Source organism: Xiphophorus hellerii, chromosome 19, assembly GCF_003331165.1.
Source record: "Xiphophorus hellerii strain 12219 chromosome 19, Xiphophorus_hellerii-4.1, whole genome shotgun sequence".
Lineage (NCBI taxonomy): Eukaryota > Metazoa > Chordata > Actinopteri > Cyprinodontiformes > Poeciliidae > Xiphophorus > Xiphophorus hellerii.
Genome location: NC_045690.1, coordinates 20988479 through 21016077, shown reverse-complemented (window position 1 = coordinate 21016077; position 27599 = coordinate 20988479). Strand labels below are relative to the sequence as shown.

Sequence of the window (27599 nt, the reverse complement as noted above, 5' to 3'; positions counted from 1 at the left end):
CATACAGACAGACATAAACATGCAGCGAATAAATGGATTTTCAATCAGTTTCTTGCACCAAGGAGTTAAGAATAAACACTGAGGCTCTATAAATGTGTATACATTTGAAATTTAAAATTGACATTTGCGACTGTATGCAAAATACACCAGCAAATATTGCAGTTAGCATATTGCGAGGGAACGCAAAAGTATTACGCGGTAATGCAAAAGAAAACATTTTCTCCATGTCCCCTGTATGTCTCTGTACACCAGCCTTTAAAGTAAGAAAGCATCAAACAAAAAAAAAGACAATGATTACTTAACACTTCGCTGTGTTGTCCTTCAATATAACAGAGTTTGGCCATCAGTAGGTTGGCTTCCTCGAGGTAATCGGTCTGAAGAAAAGTTAGATGGAAAGAGTTACATTTGTACAAGAAGTCATCCAGTCAGCGATGCATCAGGTGCTCTTTTCAGAGTTTACATCGACATTTCCTTGGTCAACAACAGCCTTGAGGTGCTCCCTGACCTCCACCAGTTCGGCCCGTGTGCCTTGGGGGCTACAACCCTGTTTGATGGGATGCTCCCTCAAGTACGTCTGGAGCTTGGATTCTCCCAACAGCAGCTCACCTAAATCATCTACACACAGAAAGGCAAAGCACTTGAAGAACGACAGCAACTTGTTACTTCACAGGAGAAAAAAACAGTAGTGTAAGCGCCAAATACAATACCAGAAAAAAAGCATAAATGGGACAATTTCATCCAAAATTATACATTTTTAAATGAATATGCCCTGTCAGTGGTCTCCATTTAGCAGGATAGAAAATATTCTGAGCTTTAACAAGTACAGAAACAACACAAATACCAGGAAGAATTAGGTACCAAGAAAAGCTGAAGCAGTCCCTAATCCAAGTACAGATCCTAGTCACAAACAAGTGCTTAAAGCTCCAGTGGACCAAGTTTATTTCCATAACAGGAGCACTAGTCAAAAAAAAAAAAAGAAAGAAACAAAGAAATCAGCAAGTCTAGTTTCCGCCATAACACAGACTAGACTTCTGTCAAGAGCTTGGGTTAGTCTGCAACATAATGGCACATTTTATAGAAGAATGTGTAAATATCCAAAGTAGTACTTCGCAGGTCTTTGTTTTACACACAAGTTATACTGGAACATTATGACTCTATTGGCCTCCTTACTTCAGCAGATCCCGTTTTAAATGCTACCATTTCATTTGTGGAAGTCCATATCAGAACTGGCCTTTCAGGCACTGAAAAACATGAACTATTTGACAGAGGGATGGAGATCTGTTAGCGGAGACTGACTGATGCTTTCCTGTTAATGGAGTTCTCCTTCATCTTTTTGCCAGATTAAGCTTTTTGTTAGAGCAGATTGTAAAAGTTCACAGCTGTTGCCAGAATTTTCCATCCCCTCCTCATGAGGACGAACGCTCGAAATTCAAATTCAAAATTAAAAATACATAATTGATCCAAAAGGGGAATGAATGCAGACGGTGACGGAGGAAAGATGTTGTCCTTCCATGAAACAAATGGCAATAATTTTGAAAAAACGAGACTTTGATGCACAAATTTAAATTTACTGTTGATTTATTCTAATCCACACAAGGTCCAGTCCACCTAAAACCTTCAGATTGACCAAACAGCTTGGATTTTGTCATCTCTAAATAAGCATATATTCATATAAGTGGCTCCAAAGTACCTTCCCAACTTGCGCAAATCTGTCATTTTCTGTCGTTAAGGAGTTCATTGGGCTTTCCTATAGTCCTGCGCATGCTGAACAGAAGCCTTGTAAACAACACTATCAGTATCGCAATATTAACATTACGATACGTCATCATAACTCTTTAAGAGTTAGCAGGCAGAGGTCAGTGAAAGAAAGTCAAATTTGTGTTTCGGCAAACGATGTTGCTGCATAGAGCAAAGCTCAAGACGTAGAGTTAATTAATGCATCATTCTGAATAGTTCGGCTCTAATTAACCCCAACAAAAGGTGATAAGTAAAACTAAAAACAAACACAAAGCATCCAGGATCACTCAATGTAGTGACGGATGTGGACTGACTATAGTCACTGACTATAGTGACTGGCTTGTGAAGCAAGCGAGGAAACAAAAAAAATCCTAAAATACCCTATTTTTTTTTTTTCTGTGTCATCATGAATTCACGTAGAAATGCCATTCAAATTTCATTTTGTTGATACGTCCATGATCTCTTCTAAAGTGAAGACGGTACGTTGATACCAAATACGGTTTGTCCACAACTTGAGGATTAATTACCATAGCAACCAGGGAGAGCTGCTTAGGACTACAAATACGCCATCACTGTAGTTCTAACTATGGCGGAAGACTCAGTTAAAACAGAGGAGGACTGAGCTGGCCTATAGAACTACTGGCTGTTTTGGCCAGTATATAACTGATTTAACCCAAACACTGTTACTCATAAGATTAGTGTTGCCCTTTAAAATAAAGCTTTCAGAAAATTTCAAAATAAAAGCCTGAATATTCCTCTCAGGTCTTTGTCCTCTTTTTCTCTCAGGTTAGTGCAGAGAGAGCTACAGATATGAATTGCGGTGTTATAGGAGAGGAGAAATAGCCCTCTCATATGCTTCAAATGCTTTTTGGATCGGCCTTGCGGTTCCTGAACAGGAAGGAGTTGTTTGGCCTGCTTTGTTCATTAAAACTAACAGCTTCAAACAGTTAGAATTCTGTCTCTCCCTGTGTGTCTCACTCACATGACAGCTGAGCTGCTCTTTAGAACTACAAACACTGAAGGTTAGGACTACAACATGGCGGAACACTCAGTGCCTATAGAAAAGGTCTGAGCTGAATGTCAGAACTACAACATGGCGGAACTGTCAGTTATTACAGAGGAGGACTGAGCTGGCCTTCAGAACTACTTGTGTTTTGGGCATTTTTATAACTGATTTAACCCAATCACTGTTACACATGGGATGGGTTCTTTGCACCTGCCGCGCTGACGTCACAACCGCATGTGCAAATGGGGCTCCCTTTTTTCCGCTTTGAGTTACCATGAGAGCTAGAAAAGACAAAGTCTTATTTCAGACGCAAATAAAACAATACTATGAACATTACTGTCTTCCTAATATAATGGGCTTTTAAGTTTTCATGGATTTCTAAGCGGTCCTGAATTAAGAAGACGGTGGTTTGTAAATATTCGTCGCTACCAGTTAAAGCTAACGCCGCACAGCAAAGTTTGCAGCCTTCACTTTACTCCGGATCAGCTTCTTCAGCCTAAAGAAGAAGGTAAAGGAGCCTCCTGTGTTATTTCCATGGAATCACTTCTGTATTCAGCCTGAAAGAGAGTTTATGGGAACGAGAGAGCAGACCAGAGCCAGACAACCCAGCAACTGATCCGCCTGTACACACTGCTGTAAACACCGTCCTGCTTCACAAGAAGCATGCAAAACTAATAAAGCGAAATAACACGGAGACCTTAAGGAACACAGCCATATTTTTCTAAAAGCAACAACTTTGAACCTGAACAGTCAGCTGAACTAGAACTCCGACACCAGAGCTGCTCTACTGTTAAGCTATGGGCTTGTTGTTCCTCAGGCTTAGGAAGCAAAAAGCCTGAACCGTAAAATCCCCTGTTACTTGGTCTCTGACACTAACGACAACAAACACACGTAATATACTTGAAAACAAGGTAAAAACATTGTCCGTTAGAATGGATTAATTGTTACCTTGGACAAGCCCTGCAATCACCCAGTGTAAAGTGCCTTTTTCAATAGATCGGAAACGACTGAGCCGCTTTTCCCCAACGCGGAAGCTGAGGTGCAAAGAGCCCATTAGTTTGGCCCTTTGAAATGAAGCTTACTGAAAATTTCAAAATAAAAGCCTTGACATTTTTTTACATCAAGTAATTACCATTTTGGGCTTTATGTGACTGGTTTAAAAAAAACACTGTTAGACATTGGATTAGTGTGGCCATTTAATATTAAGGTTACATTTTATTATTTTTTTTTTCAAAATAAAAGCCTCAATATCCCCATCAGGTTAGTGCACCGCCACTGGCGTGCAACAATATTAGCCTCCTTTATCTTTTTCTCTCAGGTTAGGGAACGTTCATTAGCATTAGCCTTTTAGCTTAAATTGGCTATTAGCTATTTTTCTTACTTATTAGCCATGTTTAGTGTACTGAATGGAGTAAGTAATTACAAACAACATTCTAATGATACCTCACATGCTACTGACAGCATTTAGGCTTACATTAGCATTTTGGCTAATTTTAGCTTATGCATTAATTTTAACATACTGAATGGTGCAAGTCCATGTTAGTCAACATTCTTGTGATTCTCCACATGCTACTTTGGAATTTTTTTATTTTTTTTTTTAGCTAAGCTTAGCATTGATGCTCATTTCTAGCATCAGAACGCTGGGTCCAAATCGACGGGCACACTTTGGCAGGCCCCGGTTAAATTTCTTCAAGAATTTTCTAGTTTCTGATTTATTATCTTTAGTTCTAACCATTTTATTGCCTCTGAACAAAAAAAAAAAAGGAGTGCAAAAACATCCTGCGTTATAAGACGTTGCTGTCAGGAAGTAGGAAAGACCCAGGCCGCGGGAAGAGAGGCTTGATGAATAAACGCCACCGCTGCGGGACGAGCTTCCTACCTTTGGATGGAGTCAGCTGCTCGACGAACTCGGGGATTTGCTCCCACTTCCCCTCCGAGCGGCAGCGCTCTATCTCCGTTTCCAGCCGTGACATGTTTCGTGACTGAGGGAAAGACTGGACTCGGTCAGAAACACCACAGCAGGCTCCGTCTCAGAAAATCTGATCCCGAGTTAGCATGACCAAACTGAGAAAAAGATTTAATCTACAAACACACAGCAAACGCCAACGTTTGGCCTTTTACAGCCGTTTTACAAACTACTAACCTCTGCTAGTTATAACTGTCACAGCAGTTATAACTAACACACAGTAAATGCCGATATTTGGCCGTTAGAGCCGTTTTGCTAAATGCTAACGTCTGCTAGTTAGAACCGTCACAACAGTTATAACTAACTCACAGTAAATGCCGATATTTGGCCGTTACGGCCGTTTTGCTAAATGTTAACGCCTGCTAGTTAGAACCGTCACAGCAGTTATAACTAACACACAGTAAATGCCGATATTCGGCCGTTACAGCCGTTTTGCTAAATGCTAACGCTTGCTAGTCATAACCGTCACAGCAGTTATAACTAACACAGTAAATGCCGATATTTGGCCGTTACGGCCGTTTTGCTAAATGCTAACGCCTGCTAGTTAGAACTGTCACAGCAGTTATAACTAACACACAGTAAATGCCGATATTTGGCCGTTACGGCCGTTTTGCTAAATGCTAACGTCTGCTAGTTAGAACTGTCACAGCAGTTATAACTAACACACAGTAAATGCCGATATTTGGCCGTTACGGCCGTTTTGCTAAATGCTAACGCCTGCTAGTTATAACGGTCACAGCAGTTATAAAGAAAATTAAGTTTGTCGCATAAAAATACAAATTTATGAGAAAAAAAAAGGACTATACCGAACATTATCCAAATACCAACATGGCAATGGCGCCTGTAACAGTGACCAACCAAGCAATTCAAACATATCAAAAATCACAATCTACCGACGCAGGTCAAAACCCAGTACAAATTTGTCCAAATCACACACACGAGTTACACGAAACACTACAAAACTACTCTCAATATATTTACAGAACATTTTTAAAGAAGCTGTTTTTGTGGCCTTATAAGAGTTGTCTTTTATCCTACCTGTCGTTCTCTTGAGGTATCTCCAGACCGAAAATAACCATGGACGTTACTGGGAGCTTTTAAAATATGAGTTAAGAAAGATCTTAAGTAAAGCTGGGGCAAATAGAATAAAAAGTAGCATAAAGGAGGAAACCTGCTTGGTCTCTGAGTTGATTTCATTATCCTCTACTCTTCCTGAAACTCTATCTGAACAACAGAGAGCCAAGTTACAAAGCCTTCAGCTTAAACTTGATCAAATTTATATTAAAAAAAGCAAAAGGAGCTTTTATACGTTCAAGGGCCAAATGGTTAGAAGAGGGAGAACAAAACTCTAGCTACTTCTTCAAACTTGAAAAGCAAAGACAAACAAAAAATGGTATTACTAAACTTAATTCAAGTGGCACAATCATTGATGACCCCAAAATGATTGCCAATATATGTGAAACTTTTTATAAATCGTTGTATGAGTCTAGACATTCTCCTGAGGAACATGACTATTTCTTTAACTCCTTAAGTGGCACAGAAACAATTGGTGACCAAAACAAAATATCATGTGACTCTCCAATCACGCCTGATGAAATTAAAGAAGCTATTAATAGTCTTAAATCAAATAAATCCCCTGGTACAGATGGACTTACATCAGAACTTTATAAGATTTTCTCAGAAGAACTCGCTCCATTTTTACATTCTGTATTTATTGAAAGCATTAAGAATGAAAGACTCCCCCCATCACTTTCTCAAAGTTTAATTACTCTAATCCCAACACCTCAGAAGGATGCATTAATTTTGGATAATTGGCGTCCTATTTCTTTACAAAATTACAAAATTTTGTCCGCTTGGTTGGCCATTACCATGTTCTTGGTTTGAATCCGGAAGTCCCATATATCTCAGTTCTGTCATTTTCTACCACTTTGGGAGGTGATTCCCACTTTGACTTAGGGGTCTCCAATTCATGCTCTTCACAGATGTTTCTGCACACTACCAACCACTAAGTTCCATCTATTGCTTTCCTGCTAGCATCCTACATCCTGGATTGTTTCTGTTGTCTCTTTGCACAAGTGGGATCTCGCCTGTTGAGGTTGATCTGGGCTTCTATTGCTCTGGTGCTCCTGCCCTGTCCTTCAGTCACCAGAGATTTGTAGGACTTGGTCGTATCAGCCACTTCATCCATCCTATTGGTGGTACCTCTCATGGTGGTTCCTTCAGCTTGGCAATTTCGTCTTGGACGGTGGCTCTGATGCTCGTGAGACCTCTGCCTCCTTCTGTGCGCTTAAGTGTGTAGCCAGTGGATACTGGATTTGAGGTGGAAACCACAATACATGGTGAGTAGCTCTCATGTTTTAACAACAGTGGTCTAAATTTCTTCCTTTGGCCAACTTGCTACACCAGCAGTATCTGATTACTGGCAAGGCTTGGCTGTTGCCTGGACCTTGTTCCTGGCATTGAACAAGGTCCAATGGCACCTTGAACCTTGAAATGGAAATGTAAGGTAAGTTCTTAGAGTTTACTTTACTCTTTCCGAGTGTACACATACATGTAACGTTATATATATTTTATATATAATGAGGCAGAAAGTGGTAGATGGCTTTTTTATTTTTTTGCACAAAAACAAGACATTTATTCAAGTGTTCTCCAGCACAAGTACATACAGAGCCTTTATCTTGTCTCTGGACACTAAACATAAGTATGGGGGAGTCACGCGGAGAATGGGTGCTACATTTGCTGTATGAACTGTTCTTGAGGGGGGAAGGGGAAAGCATATATAGGCCATAAAACAGTTATGGCAGAAAGAAAGTCAAAAAGAGTGTCAACAGTATCACACAGTATTGACCTTCCTTTAACAGTAAAAAACAAACACAAAAAACTGGTTGGTGATACAAAAACAAAGGGCAAAAAAAAGGCATCAGTTCAAAACAACAGCATGATAATAGACATGAATATTACAGCCTGGAATGTAGGGTTAAGAAGCAATGCGCGTAAAGCATACAGTATGCAATAGTAAAAATGATTACTGTTTTTTTTTCTCACACAATTTCCCACAGATAAAGCACCAACTACAGCAATCTAGCAATCTATAGTCTAAAACAATATAGGAAACCTTTCTTTACTGTTACTCCTTTTTTTTTTTTTTTCAAGTACAAAGTTAAAATGCCTTTGTTAATATATTTGTGTGACTGACATAACAGGTCTTTTTTTCATCACTACAAAGAACTCAAAACAGTCATTGTCATTTTCATTTCTCTCCCAATTAAATATATGTTTCTGGATAAGATAAACTGTTTAGCACCATTGGAAACAACTACAATCCCTCTTTTTACATAAGCAGAAAGGAAAAACATTAAAATACAAACTAAAATAAAAAAATTAAAAATAAACACCACCAGGTAGGGCTGTGCGCTAACACTGAGACCATTATGCTTGAAGCTGTCCATTGGCCAATGCTAACATCACAAACACATTGAATCTGGATTCACACAGACTGGGATGGAAAAGCTAACGTCTATTGGTTAAAGCAAGTTCTGAATCAGATTTTTGATTATTTTTGACTTTTATCAAAAAAAAAAAAAAAATGTGTTGTTGATGATATATATTAAGAGAGAATATTTGTACATCTTATGTGAAATAATAACAAAAAGAACAAAGATGAATTGGAAAACGGTGACTGAAAATTTCTATTTACAAAATGTAAAAAAAAAAAATGTACAAAGATGAAGGGATGTTGGGTTTTTCTTTTGTTTCAGAACAGGGAAAATACGACTCTCCTGTGAGGACAAAAATTACGGCGATAAGGTCACTTAAAGTAATTACATAGAGAAATAAAAATTTAAAAATTTCAATCTTAAATACGATATAGAATAAGTGATAACATCTGCTTTCATTAGGCTCTTTAAATCTTTTGAGAGCTGAAATCTTTGTCAAACACTAAGTCAGTTTTTTGTTTTGACAAACCGCGGCGTCGAGCCTCCTGACGTAGCTTAAAGTTTAAAATCAGGAGCAATGGCCTCCCTCTAGTTTTGGGGGTGGCTGTGATCCGCACTCTAAAATTTTTCGAGGAAATACCAGAGGCCCGAGACCAAATATAGACAAAAAGCAGATGACATAATATTTAGACTCTGGCAGACGTCTTTCTTCTTCTACATTCGCTGAGTTTGGGCGGTAACTAGGCATGAGCCGCTTACAGGTCCTAAGGTATCCCGAAGTTTTTAAAACATTACCGTTTTAAGCCTGATTAAAAAAATGTCCATCATACCATTTTCCATGGTTTAAAATCAGTTTCAAAGAGAAGCCCAGAAAAAGTGCTTGAGTAACCGAAGTTAACTTTCCTGGCTGTAAAGCGCTACAAATTTAGCTTTAGCAAAAAAAAAAATTTCCGGTCACAAACAGCTCGGAGAGTTGTTTGAAAGGTGTGGAAATTGAAGAAGCACCGCCTATCGCTCTTTTTAAGATAGTGCTAATTTAAAAGTATAATTGGCAAGCTACGAGCAGCTTGTGTGCTCTGACGGAGCAGAGAGCCTGACTAATTCCCAAGCTAGCATTAGCTTGTTACATGTTAGCTTAGTAAGAAAACAACTGAATTTATCAGTTATTTGAGCTCTATTTTTGCTTAAGTCTACGACAAAGTATGTTATAGTTAACCCTATATTACACTAATTATCAATAGGTTGCATTACTTTAGCAGCAGCAGGAATAATTGTTGCCTTTTTCTACTGATAAAAGCAATTAGATCTTGTTATTGATTCTTATTCTTAACTTTTTTGAACAAATACCAAGAAACCGTGGTATTTTGACTCAAAGTCACGCCGACCCATGCCTAGTGGTGAGGGGGTTCGCTGCTGCTTTAAAATAGGGTACAATATGAACGATGCAGGAAAAGGAAAGGTCAACAAACATCAATCCACCAACTATACACAGTCCAATAACAAGTTTCACATATCAAAATCCATACTTGTACTTCTATTGGCACAGCCCTACTGAATACAAAAAGTATTACACAAGGGTAGATCAGTTCACATCATAAAACTAAACAAACAAAAAATAAAAATTCACAAGAATTATCATTTAATAATGATAAAAAAAATGATCAGGAAAACAAGAAAGTATACATATAAAAGTGCTTATAATGTTGATAAAACAGCACAAAATTGCTATAAAAGGTAGAAGAACCTTGTGAAGCCGCACCATGTTGTTGAGTTTTTGCACCTGACAGTTTTTTTCAGTTCAGAGAGGCGAACGTTGAGGAGGACGGTCACCGGGCCTCCAGCAACAGCGCTTGCTAACAGTTGTACAGTAATATCGTTAGTCGGGGTGACACTAGAAAAAAGTAGCTCACCGGAGACTTAAAAATATTTTTTTTTTGTTGTTGTTTGTTTTATTTATTTATTTTTTTAATGACAGGAAACATCATTCCCCATGTGGCTAGCTTCACTTCCTGTTTGTGCAGATGCAGGCCTTGGGCCTGAGAGCAGAAAGGCTGGGAGACCAAATGAGCACCAGTAGAAACAGTACAAAAGTTGTAAAAGAGGACAGGCTCTGTGTTGCAGTTTAAAGTCTGTTTTGCAGAACTAAGTACATTTTTTTTTTCAATTAAATGTAAAAACATCCAGCAGAAGTCTTTCAAGCAACAGGTTAAAGAGCTCTGTGTTGTCTAAAGTCGTAGTGCCACATGGGCTATGATGTCTGTCATCATCTTGTAGCACCATGGTGTTGTAACCATATTACAGTAGTACCTTTATTACCTTCAGCTGTGTATAGAAACCGTAAACAAAGAGGTATTTGTGATCTGGTGTTTTGGATTTTCAGAGACACGGCCCTCGCCGACGCCGAAGCGGGGGGAAAAAAAACAAAAACGCATTTCACATCTCCGTTGAGGCTCAGTAGCTGGAAGCACGGCTGCTGCGGCTGCACGTCACAACGTGCCGCAGCGGCACCGACGCGTTTCACGCACCCGAAACGCCGTCCCCATTGCTTCTCCAAAGATTTCCGTCTCTTTAGTAAAACGCGTTCGGCGCTCGAGTGTCTCAGTGTCTCAAGAGGAAAGCGTAGTCTCAAGAATATGATGGGAATTTTGTTCTCTTTTGATACAACCAATCAAAAATATTTCTCAATAAAAAGAAACGAAAAAACAAACATTTCAAAGGTGGAGGAAAATGCAATTAAATGTTTTGCTTTGTAAGGACAACGCAATTTAAGCTTAAATTTGCATCTATAGGTTTGCTTGCAAAGCGAAAAGTTTCTTTTGCGCCTATAACGATTTGGTCATGCCTCCACAATTTTGGGATGAGAATATTTAGCTTGAAACCACTTTTTGGTTGGCTGTGCAAACATTAACTTCCAAGATTTCGGGAATATACATTTTTTCTCTTTTGGTTAGTTCAGGTTTATGTATTCTCTCTACATTGTCCTTTTTTCAAGCTGGACTCTATTTAGGGGAGTCCTGATGTGGAAAAGCTAAGATCTCAGAATCTCTATTTAGTGTTGAAGAGTACAGTACAGATTTACAATATTTCAGTTTTTGCACAAGAACTAATCAAGTCAAACACTAGTAAAAAAAATTTAAAGAGTTTAAAGTTTGCACCGAAACAAACACCAAACAAAAACAAATATAAGTACCGGACCAAATATTTCAGACGAGAAGAAAAGTTTAGCTTTGTGATCCAAACTTTTTCATTCGAAATAAAAACTTTTGGATTTGCAAGCAAATGTTTGTTTTTTTTCTTCTTCGCAAAATAACAGTATGTCCAATTTGTATAGTTTTGGTTTAAAATGTCTTTTTTTTTTCAGTGAGAAACATTTTGATTCATCATTTTAAAAAGGAACAAAATTCCACTTATACAAGTATAGCTCACACAAACATATAAACAATATTCGATAACAATGCTAAAAGGTAAAAAAAATAACAACAAAAAAACCCCAATATTAAATAGAATAAGAATTACAATCCAAATACAAGAGATAATGTGAATCTATGTCAATGTTTGCAAATTATACAGTACAGACCAAAAGTTTGGACACACCTTTCTAATTCAATGGGTTTTCTTTATCTTCATGACTATTTATAAGGCAAGAAATCCCACTTATTAACCTGACAGGGCAGGTTGACCTATGAAGTGAAAACCATTTCAGGTGACTACCTCTTGAAGCTCATCAAGAAAATGCAGAGTGTGTGCAAAGCAGTAATCACAGCAAAAGGTTGCTTTGAAGAAACTAGAATATAAGGGGTATTTTCAGTTGTTTTACACTTTTTTGTTTAGTGTATATTTCCACATGTGTTATTCATAGTTTTGATGCCTTCAGTGTGAATCTACAATGTCAATAGTCATGAAAATAAAGGAAACTCATTGAATTAAAAGGTGTGTCCAAACCTTTGGTCTGTACTGTACGTATAAGTATAATCTGAGAATCAAGGCTCTTATTATTTCTAGTTCCTAAATAGCCTGAAAGGCAACGTCTCGCTCCTCAAACACAGGCAAAGTAATCTTTAAGTGGTGCAAACAGGTGGCGGATGACGGGGACGCTCCACGCTCGGCCCAGGAGCCTCTGCCTCGCCAGTCGGCTCATGTTGGAAACGTCTGTATAGTGGACTGGGAAGCCGAATACCCTGACGAGAGAAACCACAAGCGAACAGGATGAGACGGAGAAATCTAAAAGCAAAAGACAAGACGATCATCTTAACCTCGAAAGCCCTCAAATTATAGTTTGTCTGGGAAGTCATTGTCACAGTTTGAATCAAATCTAAATGAGGTTGAGAAATGCATTTTAAGTGATAACGTTAGATCTTGGGAAAAAACCCCCAAAACAAAACAACAACAAAGAAAAACTGGTGTACCACAGGGAACCATTTCAGATCCCATGATTTTTAGCTTACCTATTAACAGCCATTTGGTGGTGCAAAATGTTTGCTCCGTCACAAAGCGCCGCCTATTAGCCCCAGTCCCACACAACTCCACCAGGTTAGTGAGCACTTGGTGAAACTGCACATCCGAGTGGTTGTAGACAGCTTAACGTAGGATTTTGTGTTGTGACGATTTGCTCCATATGGAGTCTTAGAAGGAATAGGAACTTCTTAAAGGGACAGAGGCCCATTTCAAAGAGCCTAAAAAGTACACGGATTCTTATTTCATAAAAATCTTCCATACCTTTCCATCTCAGGGCACCAGAGGATGTCTTCTTTTTCATTCATATAGACGGGATAATGCTGGTCCTTCCCTTGCTTGATGGAGTTAGACCTGGTGGTGATGGTCCTCACCTTCTCAAACTGAAAAAAAAAAAAAACATGACTAAAAATAATGTTTTTATTATTTTAAATAGTAACTAAGCTATAATTCTTGTAATAAATAATGTTTCTCTTGTTTAAGAAATATCTTAAATTAGCGGTATTTCTCAAAACTTCTTGGCACAGATTACAAGATTGGAGCAGAGAATGTGGAAATTTGTGTATTCCCGAATCAAGGAAACATTTGCTAATGTTCAGAAACCATGTTTAGCTTCAAAATTCTCCTGGATAGCTGAGCACCAAATGCAGCACGGGCCTAATTTGATGGCACCTATAAAGAGGGTTTGTTTTAGAGTTTAGAAAGCTCTAAAATGAACCAGTTTTTAGTGTCTTAACGTAATCTCTCAATGGAAACTTTAGAAAAATCTACGCTTTAAATCGACTAAATTCATTAATTGAATTGTGTGTGTCTGGATTTGAAATAAGGCATGAAGCTGTTGAGTAGTGGATCGTTTCCAATGTAAGATACAGTGGAGGATCTGTGATGCTGTCGGTCCGATTCTCTTCCAAATGCCTCGGGTACCTTTTTAAAACGCATACATTTAATAAAAACCTGGTGAAACCTCTCAAACTAAGAACTCATCGTCAAATTTAACAGATACAGACTAAGAGCTGTTGTACAAGGTGTAGATGTTTGACACCGAATTAATGATTTAGTAATTAGCTTAGTATTTTCTAATGTGAAGGAGTTTTTCTACCCCACTGAAATTCTTAAAATGTAAAAGATATATTCTAAGTAAGATTATTATCACAGCATAAATTCATAAATTGGCCTTTTCTACACATTTACTATATAGCCACCACAATTTACAGCATGTAGTAGCAGAAATAAATAAGGAATGGTTTATATTGGCGACATTTGTTTTTAGTTTACATGATTTTCTAATGGATTTCTGTGAACTGGTTGATGTTCATACCTTTGCCGTTCTGCCGTGCTCCAAACAGTCCTGGAGGTCCAGCCTGTCGGAGCACATGGCCGACAGAGGTCTGAAGAGGAGAAACGAATGGGAGCCGTTTACAATCAGATGAGCTATAGTTGAAAGGTTTAGTTTGATGGAGAATCTCCTACTAAAACACTCCAGAGATAGATATATCTACGAAGGCTGAGAGAGTTTGTTTATTTTTGATGCTCCTTTCTGACAGTCCAACCACTAACCTGTTCATGCCAGGGAGGTTACCCCAAAAGTAACGGGCGCGGTGGGCAGCAGACACCTCCTTGGCATCAATCATAACTGGATTACACTGTGATTAAAGACAAGGAAGATTGAACAGCAAGGTTTAATCTGATGGATACCAGTACAGCTTTTGTTTCCAGTAAAACACAGTGGAGTTTTTCTTTTTTGTGTGTGTGTCAATTAAAATGAAAGAAAAATCTGCGAAAAACAGAAGAGAAGCTGCATCTGCTGAGTTGTGCCAACTAATTTACTTTAATTTAACATAATTTGCTTTTAAAAGCCAGGCTAGGGTAAGTCATTTTGTGTAGGGCATAATAATCTATAAAATATAATGACATAAAATCAAAATTTACAAACAACAAAAAATTGGAATAATGTTCTTATTTCTTCTTATATCGCAGCTCTTAAAGAGACGTCCAAATCGGAGGAATTAAATTGTTTTGAAGTACAAATAGTGTAAAGTTGACAGATAAGCAGGTGTTTAAAATGCAGTGATATATTATAAGAAAAATGCAACTTATAATTCCTCAACAAGAAATCACCACAAGGGGGCAGTCATAACCCAGTAATCATTTGGTGCCCTGTTAAAATACAGTTTACCCACTTATAACTTGAGGCAGATCATTTTATGTATTAAAAGTGTAATTAAGAGGAGGTGTACTGTCTAGTTTTATATGTTTAACTCGCAGACAGTCCTCCAAAACTGTAGGAGCTAACCTCTAAAAAGCGAGAGATGTCCCTCTTGTCGCTCACACCCATCGCAACAACGTTTTCAAAGAGCCAGAAGAACGGTCTGTCGTCTCCTTCCTTCGGCCGAGCCTCGTGGAGCAGCCGGTAGAACTCAAAGAAGAGGCGGCCGCTGCCTCCTGTGGGGCAAAAACAGTCGCCACATTGAGGAACAGTCTTGTGTTTCGCATCTGGAGCAGAGAGATTTGTAAAACACGACAGGGGAATGTAAAAAGAGAAGTTGCGTGAACATACCATAAACGCCCTTCCGAGCAGGATTGACTATCGAGAGGTCGTTGCAGGGACTTCCACCAATGACGAGGTCAAACGGACCCCACTCCTGAATCTGTCCAAAGACACGACGCAAAGTCATACAAAGGGAGAAAAATAACCATGAGCAAATACAGACAGAATATGAAACGTTAAGGTGCTCTACCAATGCAGTGCAAATACTTTTGACTGGTGATGGAGTTTAAACTCATCAAGTCCCCCGCGCCCCCAAAGTAAAGCCTCTTCACTTACATGTTTGCGTGTGACACTCCTCACATCCCCAACGTACATGATCCGCCCCTGATGTCGGACCATGCCCACTGTGATTGAGTCTTCACACACCTCAGACGCTACGTAGCGATCCACTTGGATGCCAAGTTCTTTTAACACCAGCAGTCCTGTGGAGAGCGCAATAAACAACGAATCCATCAACATTTAATCAAACCAACTAAGAGCAGGTAAGTCCCAAGCATCAGTTCATTTCAAACTTTAAAAATTATTTGACGGAAACAAGGATTGCTGAAGCAGAGGCACATCTAAAAGTTGCAGGGCAGTGGCCCTCCAGGACTGAAGTTTGACACCTGTGCTATAGACCGTGGCAAAAGAGAAGAAGATGTCCAACCTGTTGCTATGCCATCAAACAGCGACAGAACACGAATGGGCCTCCTCTTCTCCACCAGGACTGGAGGGTAAAGCTTTGGTGGATCCTGAAATTGACACATTGGAAGGAAAGTCAGACAGGGAGGCCACAGAGAGACTCCTCTGCAAGGCACTTGCTACTACTACTCACAAAATCTTGGTCATGATTATTTGCGAAGAAGAGCTGCAGATGGTCGGGCCAGTCTGAGCGGCGCTCCAGAAGGCCAAACACGCCCTTCGGACTGCACATGAAGCAGTTCCACGGGTCCTCTTTGATGGCAGCGTGGGCGGCTCCTTGACCGACGAGGAGGTCTACACATTCCACACAGAAACACCTGAACACAGAGATCCAACGGCGTTAACACAGCGAGTGCTAAATCGCTTTGGCTGAAGCAGGATTTCAAACTTTCAGTGTTCAAAGTAGGGACGCAAACAATTAATCGACTTACGGTTAACTGTTTATTAATTGTTTATTAGATTAAAATTAGCTCCAATAGATTAACTAATAACGTCCGCTTGGACCTTCTTTTAGTGTTGTAGTTCGGCCGCCATCCAGCAGAGGGCGCCGCTGGTTATCCTTAAGCGGAGCAAGTTGATAGAGAAAGAAAAACAGTCCAAACAAAGTTCGGTGTGGGATGAAAAACTGACTTTATTAGGCTCTGTTTTGAAATAAAAACACTCGATAAGCTCCTTAAGTTTCACGTTAATGACGCTCATTCAGGTGAGAGGCGTCAACTTCTAATTTAAAAATTACTGAAGCGCTACAAAGGCGAGGACGTGGTGATAAGAGAGAGGAGAGAGGATAACAGGAAAAATGTGACGTGATGAAAAAGAAATATGATGCCAATACGCAAGGCTGATTTTGAGGTCGGTCGTGAACCTCAAAGTCAGGACAGCGAAGTTTTAACCTTTCTTTTAGAGCAACGACAGACGGTACTTCCGTAAAGATCTCTCTGTTAATGGGGAATTAAGTGTTTCACATATTTTATCCTTTTCATCATTCATTTTTCCATTGAGCAACTTCCCGTTTTGTTATATCTTATAAATATATAATGTGAGAAAACCATGATATTCTGTTTATTCAGTCAGTATTTAAGAGACAAAATAATGTTAGCATTTTTATATATTTTTAAATTTAGTATCTTGTTAAAAAAAAAATTGCCCTTCACATTATGGAAAGACGATGGTCCTTCTTGATGGAAAAGAAAACTGAGGTTTGGCCGCTGACCAATTAATCATTCGTCAATCGATAAGCTCAATCAACTTTAAATGAACTAATTAATCGCTAACTTGCGTTCCTAGTTCAAATCATGTCTCCCGGTGGGATTAATTTGCCACAGAATATTTTATACCTTGTTAAATAGATTAGGCTCATTTTTCACTTCAGCTTCATCCAGAGGTCAGAGGTCAGGCTGCTGGAGCATCAAGTTTCCAGCCAAAAGCCCGGCCTGACAAGCAGCGACTTATCATCGAAATGTCGCATGCCGTCGTGTTAACACAAAGAACAGCCTTGTGCGCTGATTAGGCCGTCGTACGTCTGACAACACTCCGTGTGTTGCTCTCAGTGGTATTTTTCGACGTTTGTTTTCTTGTGATTACTGCGCCAGGTTACTTCGGCTGATCTTTCTTTGAGGCTTCCAACTGAAAAAACACGCATGATGTAATATTTGCCATCAGTCGTTCCTGAGCCTGACCTCCAGGATGAAGCCTGACATCAGTGTTATGACATTCGCGATGACTACAGCGAGCTCTTTGTGACGAATAACGCCACTATCTGTGTTGGATTTATTACAAATAATAAACGGTCGATTCATCCAAAGATTATGTCACAGAGCTCAAGGACATTCTCCATTAAAACTGTAGCAAGTTCAAAATACACTGTGTGTCTTGCACATACAAATCTGAACAGATGTTATCCGCACATCAAAGTGCACAGAGGTGACCTTTGAAGGATTTTATCAATGGGTGTCAAATTAAAAAGGGCATAAAGCAAACGCATTACATTTTTTTCAGAATTACAATCAAACACCACTTTGATAAAAAAAAAAAAAACAATAAAATGTGAACAATTCAGAAGGGTTGGAATACTTTTGCAAAACCCTGGATGTGCGAGGGTTGGACTACACCATTTTTAATGAAAAGCATCACTGGGCTTGATGAGTTTATTTCAGTTTCTCTGACCTGTCTATGCTGGTTTGAGGTTGCAAGTCCTGTGTAGAGATTGTAAAAAGTGAGGCATGTCTAGTTAAGAGGTGTTTTGGTCTATGCTTCACATCGTTCAAAGAAAATCTTGTAATGTTTTAAGCTGAAGCTTTAAGACAAACCGTTGTTCTTCATGTGAGGAAGGACTTTTGATTTAGTTGTCCTATATTCACAACCCTGAGGGGATGTCTCAACAGAAAATAACCTGAGGTGAATCTTTACTAGTTCGTTCTAAGTCCTCATTTTAGATGCGGAGACTGGTTCTGGTTTCACCAGATCTGACTTCTGAATGGTCAGACAAATAGTAAGACAAATGTTCTTACTAGTCCTTAATGAGAAAACAACAAAACAAAAAATTGAAGCGAATTTATTTTCTGGCAAAGCTGCCTGCACGTGTGACGAGCATCACAGCTTTTTAATGAAACTTCCTAAAAGAAGAGAAAACTAAAACTTCTATATCTTCTAGAGATGTTAGCAATATAATTTCCCTTCAGCTCAAAGTATTTCAGTTCGTGTAACCCAGTGGTGCTCGAGGTTTCCGACACATCTTTACTTCTGTACTTCTCCAGACTCAAATTTCTAGACTCTAATTACCTCTAAACGCCCCACAAAGGAGGCCAACAAGGTCGAACGTGCCCAACTGAAGACGAGGCGGTCGCAATGTAAGCTCGTCGCATCAGGGAATCAAACCCTCACCTGCAACAGTTGTTGTTTCCACACATGAGCACCTCACGTCCGCCGCAGCAAATAGTGCAGTACGACTGATAACCGTCATCGTCGTATTGGTACGCACATTCCAGGAAGCAGTTCTGCAAAGCACACAGAAAGAGCCGAATAGAAGCAGTGAGACATTTAAAAAAAAAAAACAAAAAAAAACTTAAAGACTTTTGCTGTTTTCAAAAACGGTAAAGGCGTTCGGTGGGCAGCGCATCACCTTGCAGCTCTGGCACATTCCTCCAGCGAACAGCGGGTGCTCCAGGCTCACGTTCAGACTTCCACAAGAGATGCAGATGTCTGGAGGAAGACGAGAGGCGGTGATGAAGACTTGAGTGAAAATATCTAATAAGCTGTGACTCAGGTTAGTTGGGACGTTCATGAAGGGGGGTAGGAACATACATAATCGTGTTGCCTTTAGTGTTTTATGGGAACAGTTGCATAGATTCTGATTAGATTGCTTCTTAACGACAGTGAGAAATGACTGAACGCATCTGGAGAGCATGTGTGAGCCCAACTTACCCTCCAAGCTGCGGCACTTTTGTCTCACTTCATAAACAAGTCGCTCTGTGACAGAAAAGAGGAAATGAATGAATAAATGTTGCTGAAATTGTTACAACCCCCCCCCAATGTTCCTACTTTATGCTCACATCACATATGGTAAATGGCCATATATAATGTGAGCTCTTTATCAAGTCCAGAGGACTCCAAAGCGCCTTCAGTCAATCATTTAAAAAGTCAAAGAAACCGTCCACTGCTTCAAAAAAATAACCCTAAGAACTCGTGGCCACTAAAATCAGAAGGTATGAGGCTGATTTTATGCTAAATAAATGTTAAAATGATTGAATAGTGAGTAAAACTGAGAAAAAAAAAATCTAAAAGATGATGTTTGTGTACATATTTTGAAGCATTGTGGGTCTCCACCCAGAAGCAAATTCTGGTTTATTAATCTCAAAGATGAATAAACTTTCAATTTTAGTGAACATTTAAACTTTAAATATCTGAATAAACAGAAAAAACAAATAAAATGAATTATGAAGTCTTTGTAAACAAAACTGTCCTTCAAAAAAAGGCATAGTTAAAGACCAAAACACCAGATTGAAGACTTTCATCATCCAGTTTCAATATCTCAGCTTTCAAATAACAGTCCTATTCTTTCACGCACAACTCAAAACGTGGCATTTACCTCTGCTACAAATATTAATAACTGCTCAAATAAATAGAATAGAAAAATCATACTGACTCCTATCTTAAAGAAGAATCGGTTCAAATTGATACTGTCAGATCAAAGCTTGACAAACAGTGGAACTGAAATTGTCTGTGAAACTGATTGGTGCATCTCTCCCCAACAACAACAAAAACACTACAAGCTAAAAGGCTAAAAGATAATGCTGGAAAGAACACATTTACAAAGTGAACAACCATCTACAAATCAAGCAAACATAGCTGCATCCACTCGTACACGGAAGGTAGAGCAAGCCTTTCTCTGATCATGAACTAAAAATAGATAAATAGATGTGTGACAGGAAGCATATTTTGCCCATGTTTTATTTTAATGTGTAGCTCTTTGATTGTTTAACTAAGTCAATACGGCTCTGCTGCTCTGTCACGGTTAAGACCCAGAATGTAGTTGTGTCCTAACTGTAGGTGACACTGTAATATGCAGCAACTTGACCCCGTTTCCTGTCTGATTTCTACAATCATTAACCTCTCGTCAACAGAATGAGGAGTTCACAGGCTAACAAACGGACGGGGGCCCCCTCACCTCGTGTCCTCTCATCGATGATGTCCTTGACTTTCGGTTTCTCCACCGTGCTTTTGCGAGGCTTTTTGGCTGGGGGGGGCGTGTAGGCCGCCGCTTCGGGCTCCACCCACATCTCGGGGTAAACCTCGGAGTTACGCTCCTCTAGCAAGTCGAGGCAAAGTGAAAATTATAGAAATGATTTTGAGTGAGTTCGGCCGTCCCTGCTCCCACGGGGTCAAAGGTGTCACTTTCTTACCTTCAGGAGGCTCTAAGCCCTTAGGTCCAGTGGGCTGAAACCCGGTCATCGCCCACTCAATCATCTCCTTGTTTAACATGTCCACTGATTTGGAGGTTTCACTTTCATCGCTGTCGGGGCAGGCTATGAAGGCTTTCCCTGCCCGGCTACTAGCCACCTGCACACATGTGGCAAATATTTTAATCCAGCTTCATCGGCAGAGGAAAAACAAACTGAGTGGAACTATAAATTAAGAGGCATACAGGATGTTTCTGACTTAAAAGTGTTGGCTAATCGAGTGAGCTGTGGATACCTAATAGCAAGATGTATAGTAGCTTCATAGCCTTTTAAAACCAACATATGGTTGGCTAAAATAGGTCATTTATCATTTGGAAAGAAAGATGTGGTGATTTTTATTGGCATTAACAATCCTGGATGCTCAAGAGAGTACACTCCATTAGCATCGCTAACGCTAATCTTTCTAGATGCTAAGGAGTACCAGTTTTCTATTCATTTAACTTAGATTCAATTTAGTAAGTGTATTATATTTACAGTAACTGCTATTGTACAGATAGCATCACCTTCTAATATAAATAACGAGTATTCAGTGTAAGAAGGCTAAGAAAAGATGTTAAATGCCATCCTTAGATCTTCTGTATTGGTTATCTTTATTGGTCTTTATTGGTAAAAAAAAAAAGAAAAAATGAAGACAGGAAACTGATTGGTGAACCTCTTGTTTAAAATATACCAACAATATGATAGAGTGAAACAAGAACTAGAGAATAAATCAATAACAATATACATCGTGATAGACACATAATCAATATCAGTAGAAAACACCTGTGATAAACAATTTCACTGAAATCCAAAACAGAAACGCAGAGCATTTCTAGGTCGTTCATTAGCTGCTCAATCTCTCATGGCTGGCTAGAAAAAGCTGATGGCATCAACTACCTCGTTCACTCTTTGGTTACCTAGCAACAACCTGTTGAGTAACTTGAGCAACACCAAGCCTGTACAGCTTAAAAATAAAAAACAACAACGTGGAGAGAAATTTTGGGATAAAGCAGGAAGGGTCATCTCTGTAGATTGGCCGCATTTCAGATATTTAAAACAAAAAAAGTTAATTATTTCTATCAACCAATATGACAAGTTTAAATTATGATACGTTGTTTTTGCCATATTGTCCAGCCATAAGTGAAGCATCAAAATACAGTTCAGAAGCTCTCACCTGTAACACTTCGTAGATTGCTTTCTTGTACATGGGCTGTTTGTTGTAAGTTGGTTGGTGAAAGGCATTATTAAATGAACTTAAAGGCAGAAGTTTCTCTACACATACCTGTAAACATACACAAAAAATAAACTTTTTGACGCTGCAATACCACAAATTGCCTGGATATTAAATTTCAAAGGAGCAACCAGATGCACGAATAAATACACGGAAAAAAAAAAAACAACAAACCCTTGTGGTTATCACTGAAACAGAAGACAGTTTTGCTTGAAATGCCAAAGGAAAAAATCACCTGACAGAAATATTACCGTTGGCCCCGAACACTCACCACTGAGAATTTCCCGTCTCCAAACCACATGACCCATCTGGTTCCCTCGGCGGCTCTGCTCCGGCCCGTCACAGACCAGGATACGATGCGGCCCGGCCACCAAGAAAATCCTCGCAGCTTCCCCCAAACCAGCTCGCCGATGCCAAAACCACGGCCGTCCTGCAGCCAGAAGACAACACAAATCATCCACTCCGTATTAACTTCTGAGCGCAGCTGAGCGTTTCCAAACAGCTTATTTTCTACTTTGGAGGGCTGGGGAGGAAACTATCTGTTGCATAAAAAAGAAAGAGAAACAATTTTAACCAAAATACCCAAGAACACAGAGAAACTATGCAGCATTTTTTTGGGTACTGTATATGAACAAATTGTTTACAATGAGCTGTCATCTCAGTAAATATAAACTTCATGCAAAAACAAATTATGTTGAACTTTACAGACCACTCAAGAATTGTTCCTTAGAACTTTTAGCTAATACTAATTATACTCAATTTATTTTATTGGTCAACTGTACATGTATCTCCATATGGTGCCCGAATTGTGAAGCAGTAATTCATCTGGATAAGATGATCTCTTCCTGATCTCTTTGAGATCCGGTTCTCGTTATTAAACGTTCAGAGGCGAAAAGCCGGCCATGTTGGCGTCTTATCGCAAATGCTACAACATTTTCCCAGCTCTTACCTGTGAGAGGTGGTTATCAATATTTTGTACACGCTGTAGAACTTTTATGCTTAGACTTATTCTCATCACTTTTAATGCATTAACTACGTTTTGGGAGCTAATGAAAGAAACTCCTGCGGTTCTGATGAAAAAGGAAGTTAATCAGCATTTATTGCTGAATGTTTTCAATGGATAACAGGCTGGAGCCACATGCTGGTTGGATTAGTTCCTAAAGTACAATGAGATGCTTTTGTAATATGTATAATTATGCAGTTATGCAGTCACAAGCATTTCATCTCCACACCAAGTTAATAATAGATTAGACCTGTCTCAATCAAAAATTTTACTGGACGATAAGTCGCCCCAGAAGTTATTGCGATAAATGATAATATTGTCGCCTAATAATGCAAGATCACATTCTCAAAGATTAATAAACTTTACATTTTAGTGAACATTTAACACTAGGACTTTAAATATCTCAATAAACAACAGAAAAAACAAATAAAATGAATTAAGAAGTCTTTGTAAACAAAACTGTCCTTCAAAAAACAGGATAAAGACCAAAACCAGATTGAAGACTTTTATCATCCAGTTTCAAGCAAATGAAAATGATTCAACTTGTTTTAATTGATCCTGCGATTAATTGATTTATTGTTTATTTTGACAGGCCTACTAATGACTATTCTGTCTATAACACTGCATTTCCGCATTTGGGGAATTAGATCCAATTATATGCTAATGTATTCAAATTTGATTGTGTGTGCAGAAAAGTGGTAGGTTGCTTTTTATTGTTCTGGAAATTGCTCAAGTTCAGTATTCACCCCAATAGAAGTACAAATAGGCATTTACTCCCCAACATTCAGAGTCTGAGTTTTGTTAATAATATTGGGAAACCGTGTTATGAATCTACATGTCAAACATTAGTTGTCAAGTTAAAATTGTACCGAGGTCAAAGATTAAATAAGTAATAGATTGATGCCGGTGTAAAGCACAAGGAGTGTCGTTTTATGTGTTGCTTATTCCGCAGGGCACATTATTGTGTGTGTTAGTAAGCTTTTAAGACACCCCACCTGAAACATACAACTGCTTTGACAAGACAAAGAGATTCTAAACTCACATTCACCCTTAATATAGAAGTCCTTACATGTTATAGCTTCCAAAAAACCACCAGAGCAACCAGAGCAAAGTCGTGCCTCTGCAGAGCGTTACCTCATACTCGGGCTCAGTGTCCGAAGACTTTTGGGAAGTTTTTTCCTCTCCTCCGATGGCGACAGGCTCCGGAGTGGTGGCCACAGTGGGAGAAGCCGGGTCAGTAGGTTGCTGCTGTTGAGGCGGCTGCTTGTGTTGCTGCTGCTGCTGCTGCTGTTGCTGCGGCAGAGGCGGCTGCGATTGCTGCTGATACTGAGGCTGCGGCAGAGGCTGGCTGTGTGGCTGAGGCTGAGGTTGTTGCTTTGAAGGCTGCGGGTGTTTGGTTATTGGGAGCTCCTCTGTCCGGCTCTCTGCGTCGTTCTTCTCCAGGTCCTTCATTATGTTGATCTCCGACATTAGCTTGGCTCTTTTCTCTGCCTAAAAAAAACAAACAAAAAAACAACAACAAATAACAAAACCCAGAGACAACAGAGGAGTTGTCTCTGCTCAATAGTTCAATAGCGCAGCTATTGAACTTGGCAGCACAACACGAGCAACGGACCTCCTCACGGCAAAGCCGATGGCGAGCCGGAGTCTGAAAGGCCTTGTAAACAGGATCTTACTGTTCCTTGTAAAAGTATTCATACCCTTAGAACTACTTCCACTTTTTTTCACTTTAATGGGATCTTATGTAATAGCCCCAACACAATGTAGTCAGTACGCCCACGGGAAAAAAAAAATTCATAGGGGTGACCAGACCAGGATAATAAAACTTTTAGGGGAGCGCAGTGGATGTAGTGCATAATTGTGAAGTGGAAGGAAAAAAAAGGTTTTATGGTTTTTAAGTGTGGTATTTATAAAAGCGGCTGTTCTGCAAAGGTCACGGAGTATTGCTCGGGAACATTAGAGCTCAAACAGCACAATGAAGAGCAGAGAACACGTCGACCGGGCCTGGGACGCAGTCATGAGTTTAAAGCACCAAACATCGGATATCTTCACACAGCACTGGTTAAAAAAAGCAAAGAGCGTGGCACAACCCCAACCCTGACAAGACAAGGCCGATAGATAGGGCTGCACCGATTGCAGTGTTCTGGCTGATCTTTAAAAAGCCTGACCTGACGATTCTGATTTTGGCCGATACCGATTTTTTATTTTTTCTGAAATGCAGTAGCAGTGGGGTGACTATTGTTAACTGCAAATGTGCAGACATGACCTGGTGAGCCGACTTGTCAGTCAAACCTCCCTCGTGGTAGAGTAAAAAGACGACAGTGGCTGATTTTCAGACTTTTGTTGAGGTAGAAAAGAGCACCGATCTTAAGAAATTAAGGAAATCAGGGCCGATTTATTGGTACACCCCTATTAATAGACTCAGAGAAGTGGCCAAGAGGCTCATTGTAACTTGGAGGAGCTGCAGAGATCCACAGATCAATCAAGATCAGGTGGAAGACTCAGATATTAGTCATAGGCTCGACAGATCTGGTGTTATTTGCTTTGAAAAGCCAAAGCTGAAAGAAAGTCATAGGAAGTCAAACTTGGCGTAAATGGACTGAACTTATATAGCGCTTTTCCAGTCATTTTGACCACTCAAAGCGCTTTACACTAGAGTCACATTCACCCAGTCACACTCACAAACACACACACACACACACATTTATACACCGATACGCAGATCGGTAGGCAATTTGGGGTTAAGTGCCTTCTGCCACATCGACATGTGGCAGAAGGAAGCTGGAATCGAACCTACAACCTTCCGATCGCAAGACGACTACTCTACCAAAGAGCCACAGTCGCCCACAAAACACACAAAATCTTACCAAGTAAGTTTTTTGTCTGGTTTTTAGTGCAAATTAGTACAACGACATATGAATAAACTAACTTAAAAGTGACTTTTCAGCAAGCTGTAGCTTGCTTTAAGTCAATCATTCCTTAATATTGATTAAAGAAAAATACTAGCTCCACTGGAATATATTACGTTAAAAATTATAAGTTCAATATTAAGGAGTTTCTGACTTTAAACAAATTCTAAAAAGTTACTTATAAGTGAATGTTGTCTTATTTCAGGGTAACTAAGATATTTGCAATAGAAACTAGACAAATAACTGCTTGGTTACATTTTGGTTTTTTTACCATGTTGTCACATCAACTTGAACATCTTGTACTCGGTTTGGATCGAGCTGAATGGAAGTAAATCTGTTTAAATCTGCAAAACACCTGAGACCGGGGAAGACTTTCACCTTTCACCCAAATTGAGCTGGGGATCTCTGGTAAGACTTGAAAACTGATCTTCACAGTTGCTCTCCATCCAGTCTGACTAAGGTGGAGCTACTTAGCGATCACCAGATGTTTCAAGCCGGTAGAGACATTAACACAAGCAGCGTATGTAGAGGCCGTGTTGAGTCCCGGAATGGAGTTCAGTAAGCCTGGAGTCCGTGACATTGAGTCAGTGGGTCAATCAGAGAGGACAAGGCGCAGGCGAGACTAAAGCCTCTGGCAGCAAATCCTCAACAGCTGCGCCCGTTCTGATGTCTCTTTCTCAAACAAATGCGCCGTTGGATCCAAACGGACAGGCATGTCCACTTTCTGCTCGCGGTCTCCATTTCCTCTACGTGCGCACAGATCCGCGCATGTCAACACGTGCCGATCATACTATGCGCTTCACGCGAGAGCGCCGCTGCACAGCTGTGCTTATTTCCCTCCAGAGTATTTCAGTTTCTCAGGATTCACATGGCATCAATCTCCAGAGGTGGCACGGCCGGGAAGAGAGAGAGAGTACACTGGGATCCGCTTCTCGTCTTCTTCCCCAGTGTGACTCGTAAACAATAGTGCCTTTAAGAGGACAGGGTGCCTTGGGTGAGTGGGGAGGGGTTTGCCTCAGAAGAGTAGAAACATGTGCTCTTCAATCAAGAAGCTCGGCTGGGGTTTATAAATATCTGTGCTGTAGCGCTGGGTGAGTGGTTCAGAGCCCTCGGCCGTACGTGATGGGCCTCTTGGCTCTGACACAAGCAAACCGGAGTCGCTGCTCCGAGTCCTGCTTGGATCTGAAGTTCCAGGTGGTTAAAAAGATTTAAAAAACTACAAAAACGAACACATGGCAGCTAGCTTGGAAGAAGAAATCAGAAGCAGAATCTGCAATCATTCCTGGCAAATTGTTGACGCTTACTGGGTGATACTGGTGATGGGTGATTTTTTTAGCTCGCTTAGCATAATACTCTCTCTCTCTCTCTCTCTCTGAGATTTCTTCTCCCCAAAGTCCATTAGAAAGTAGTTCTGTTTCCACTAACTTTACAATTATGCCAATTGGAGTGACGAAAATCAATTTTGCTAAATGGAACCACGGAAATTTCGAAAAACTTCACGTTTTTTGATGAAAATCTTTTTGTGCTTCAATTTCAAATGTGCGAAAAACTTTGTCAATACTAATACTAATGCTAATGTAAAAAAACAACAACAACACAATTTCCCTATTGCTCTGTTTCCATGAAATGTAAAACACAATTAAAATCAGAGAGTTTTGCGAAATTAAATTTTTTATACGGCCAAAAAAAAAAAAC

At 39.7% G+C, this 27599-nt stretch overlaps 1 protein-coding gene across 6 annotated transcripts in view; it reads right to left on the bottom strand.

Annotated features, from left to right (window-relative positions):
• Nucleotides 1-12010: 12010 nt before the first annotated feature.
• The window catches only part of dnmt3ab (DNA (cytosine-5-)-methyltransferase 3 alpha b), a 44829-nt gene continuing 29240 nt past the window's right edge, over nucleotides 12011-27599 (bottom strand). For 5 of the 6 annotated variants that reach the window (XM_032547985.1, XM_032547988.1, XM_032547986.1 and 2 more), the window contains 17 exons: nucleotides 24130-24486; nucleotides 22264-22422; nucleotides 21936-22043; nucleotides 20726-20882; nucleotides 20491-20631; nucleotides 19248-19292; nucleotides 18946-19025; nucleotides 18708-18820; nucleotides 15961-16144; nucleotides 15793-15877; nucleotides 15423-15568; nucleotides 15156-15246; nucleotides 14892-15040; nucleotides 14156-14241; nucleotides 13917-13986; nucleotides 12863-12981; nucleotides 12183-12324 (listed from right to left, as the gene is read on the bottom strand). In XM_032547985.1, coding sequence (XP_032403876.1) covers nucleotides 12183-12324; nucleotides 12863-12981; nucleotides 13917-13986; nucleotides 14156-14241; nucleotides 14892-15040; nucleotides 15156-15246; nucleotides 15423-15568; nucleotides 15793-15877; nucleotides 15961-16144; nucleotides 18708-18820; nucleotides 18946-19025; nucleotides 19248-19292; nucleotides 20491-20631; nucleotides 20726-20882; nucleotides 21936-22043; nucleotides 22264-22422; nucleotides 24130-24486 — 2232 coding nt within the window. Of the gene's footprint in view, nucleotides 12325-12862; nucleotides 12982-13916; nucleotides 13987-14155; nucleotides 14242-14891; nucleotides 15041-15155; nucleotides 15247-15422; nucleotides 15569-15792; nucleotides 15878-15960; nucleotides 16145-18707; nucleotides 18821-18945; nucleotides 19026-19247; nucleotides 19293-20490; nucleotides 20632-20725; nucleotides 20883-21935; nucleotides 22044-22263; nucleotides 22423-24129; nucleotides 24487-27599 lie in introns of all 6 variants that reach the window. The other variant, XM_032547987.1, reaches the window with a different exon arrangement.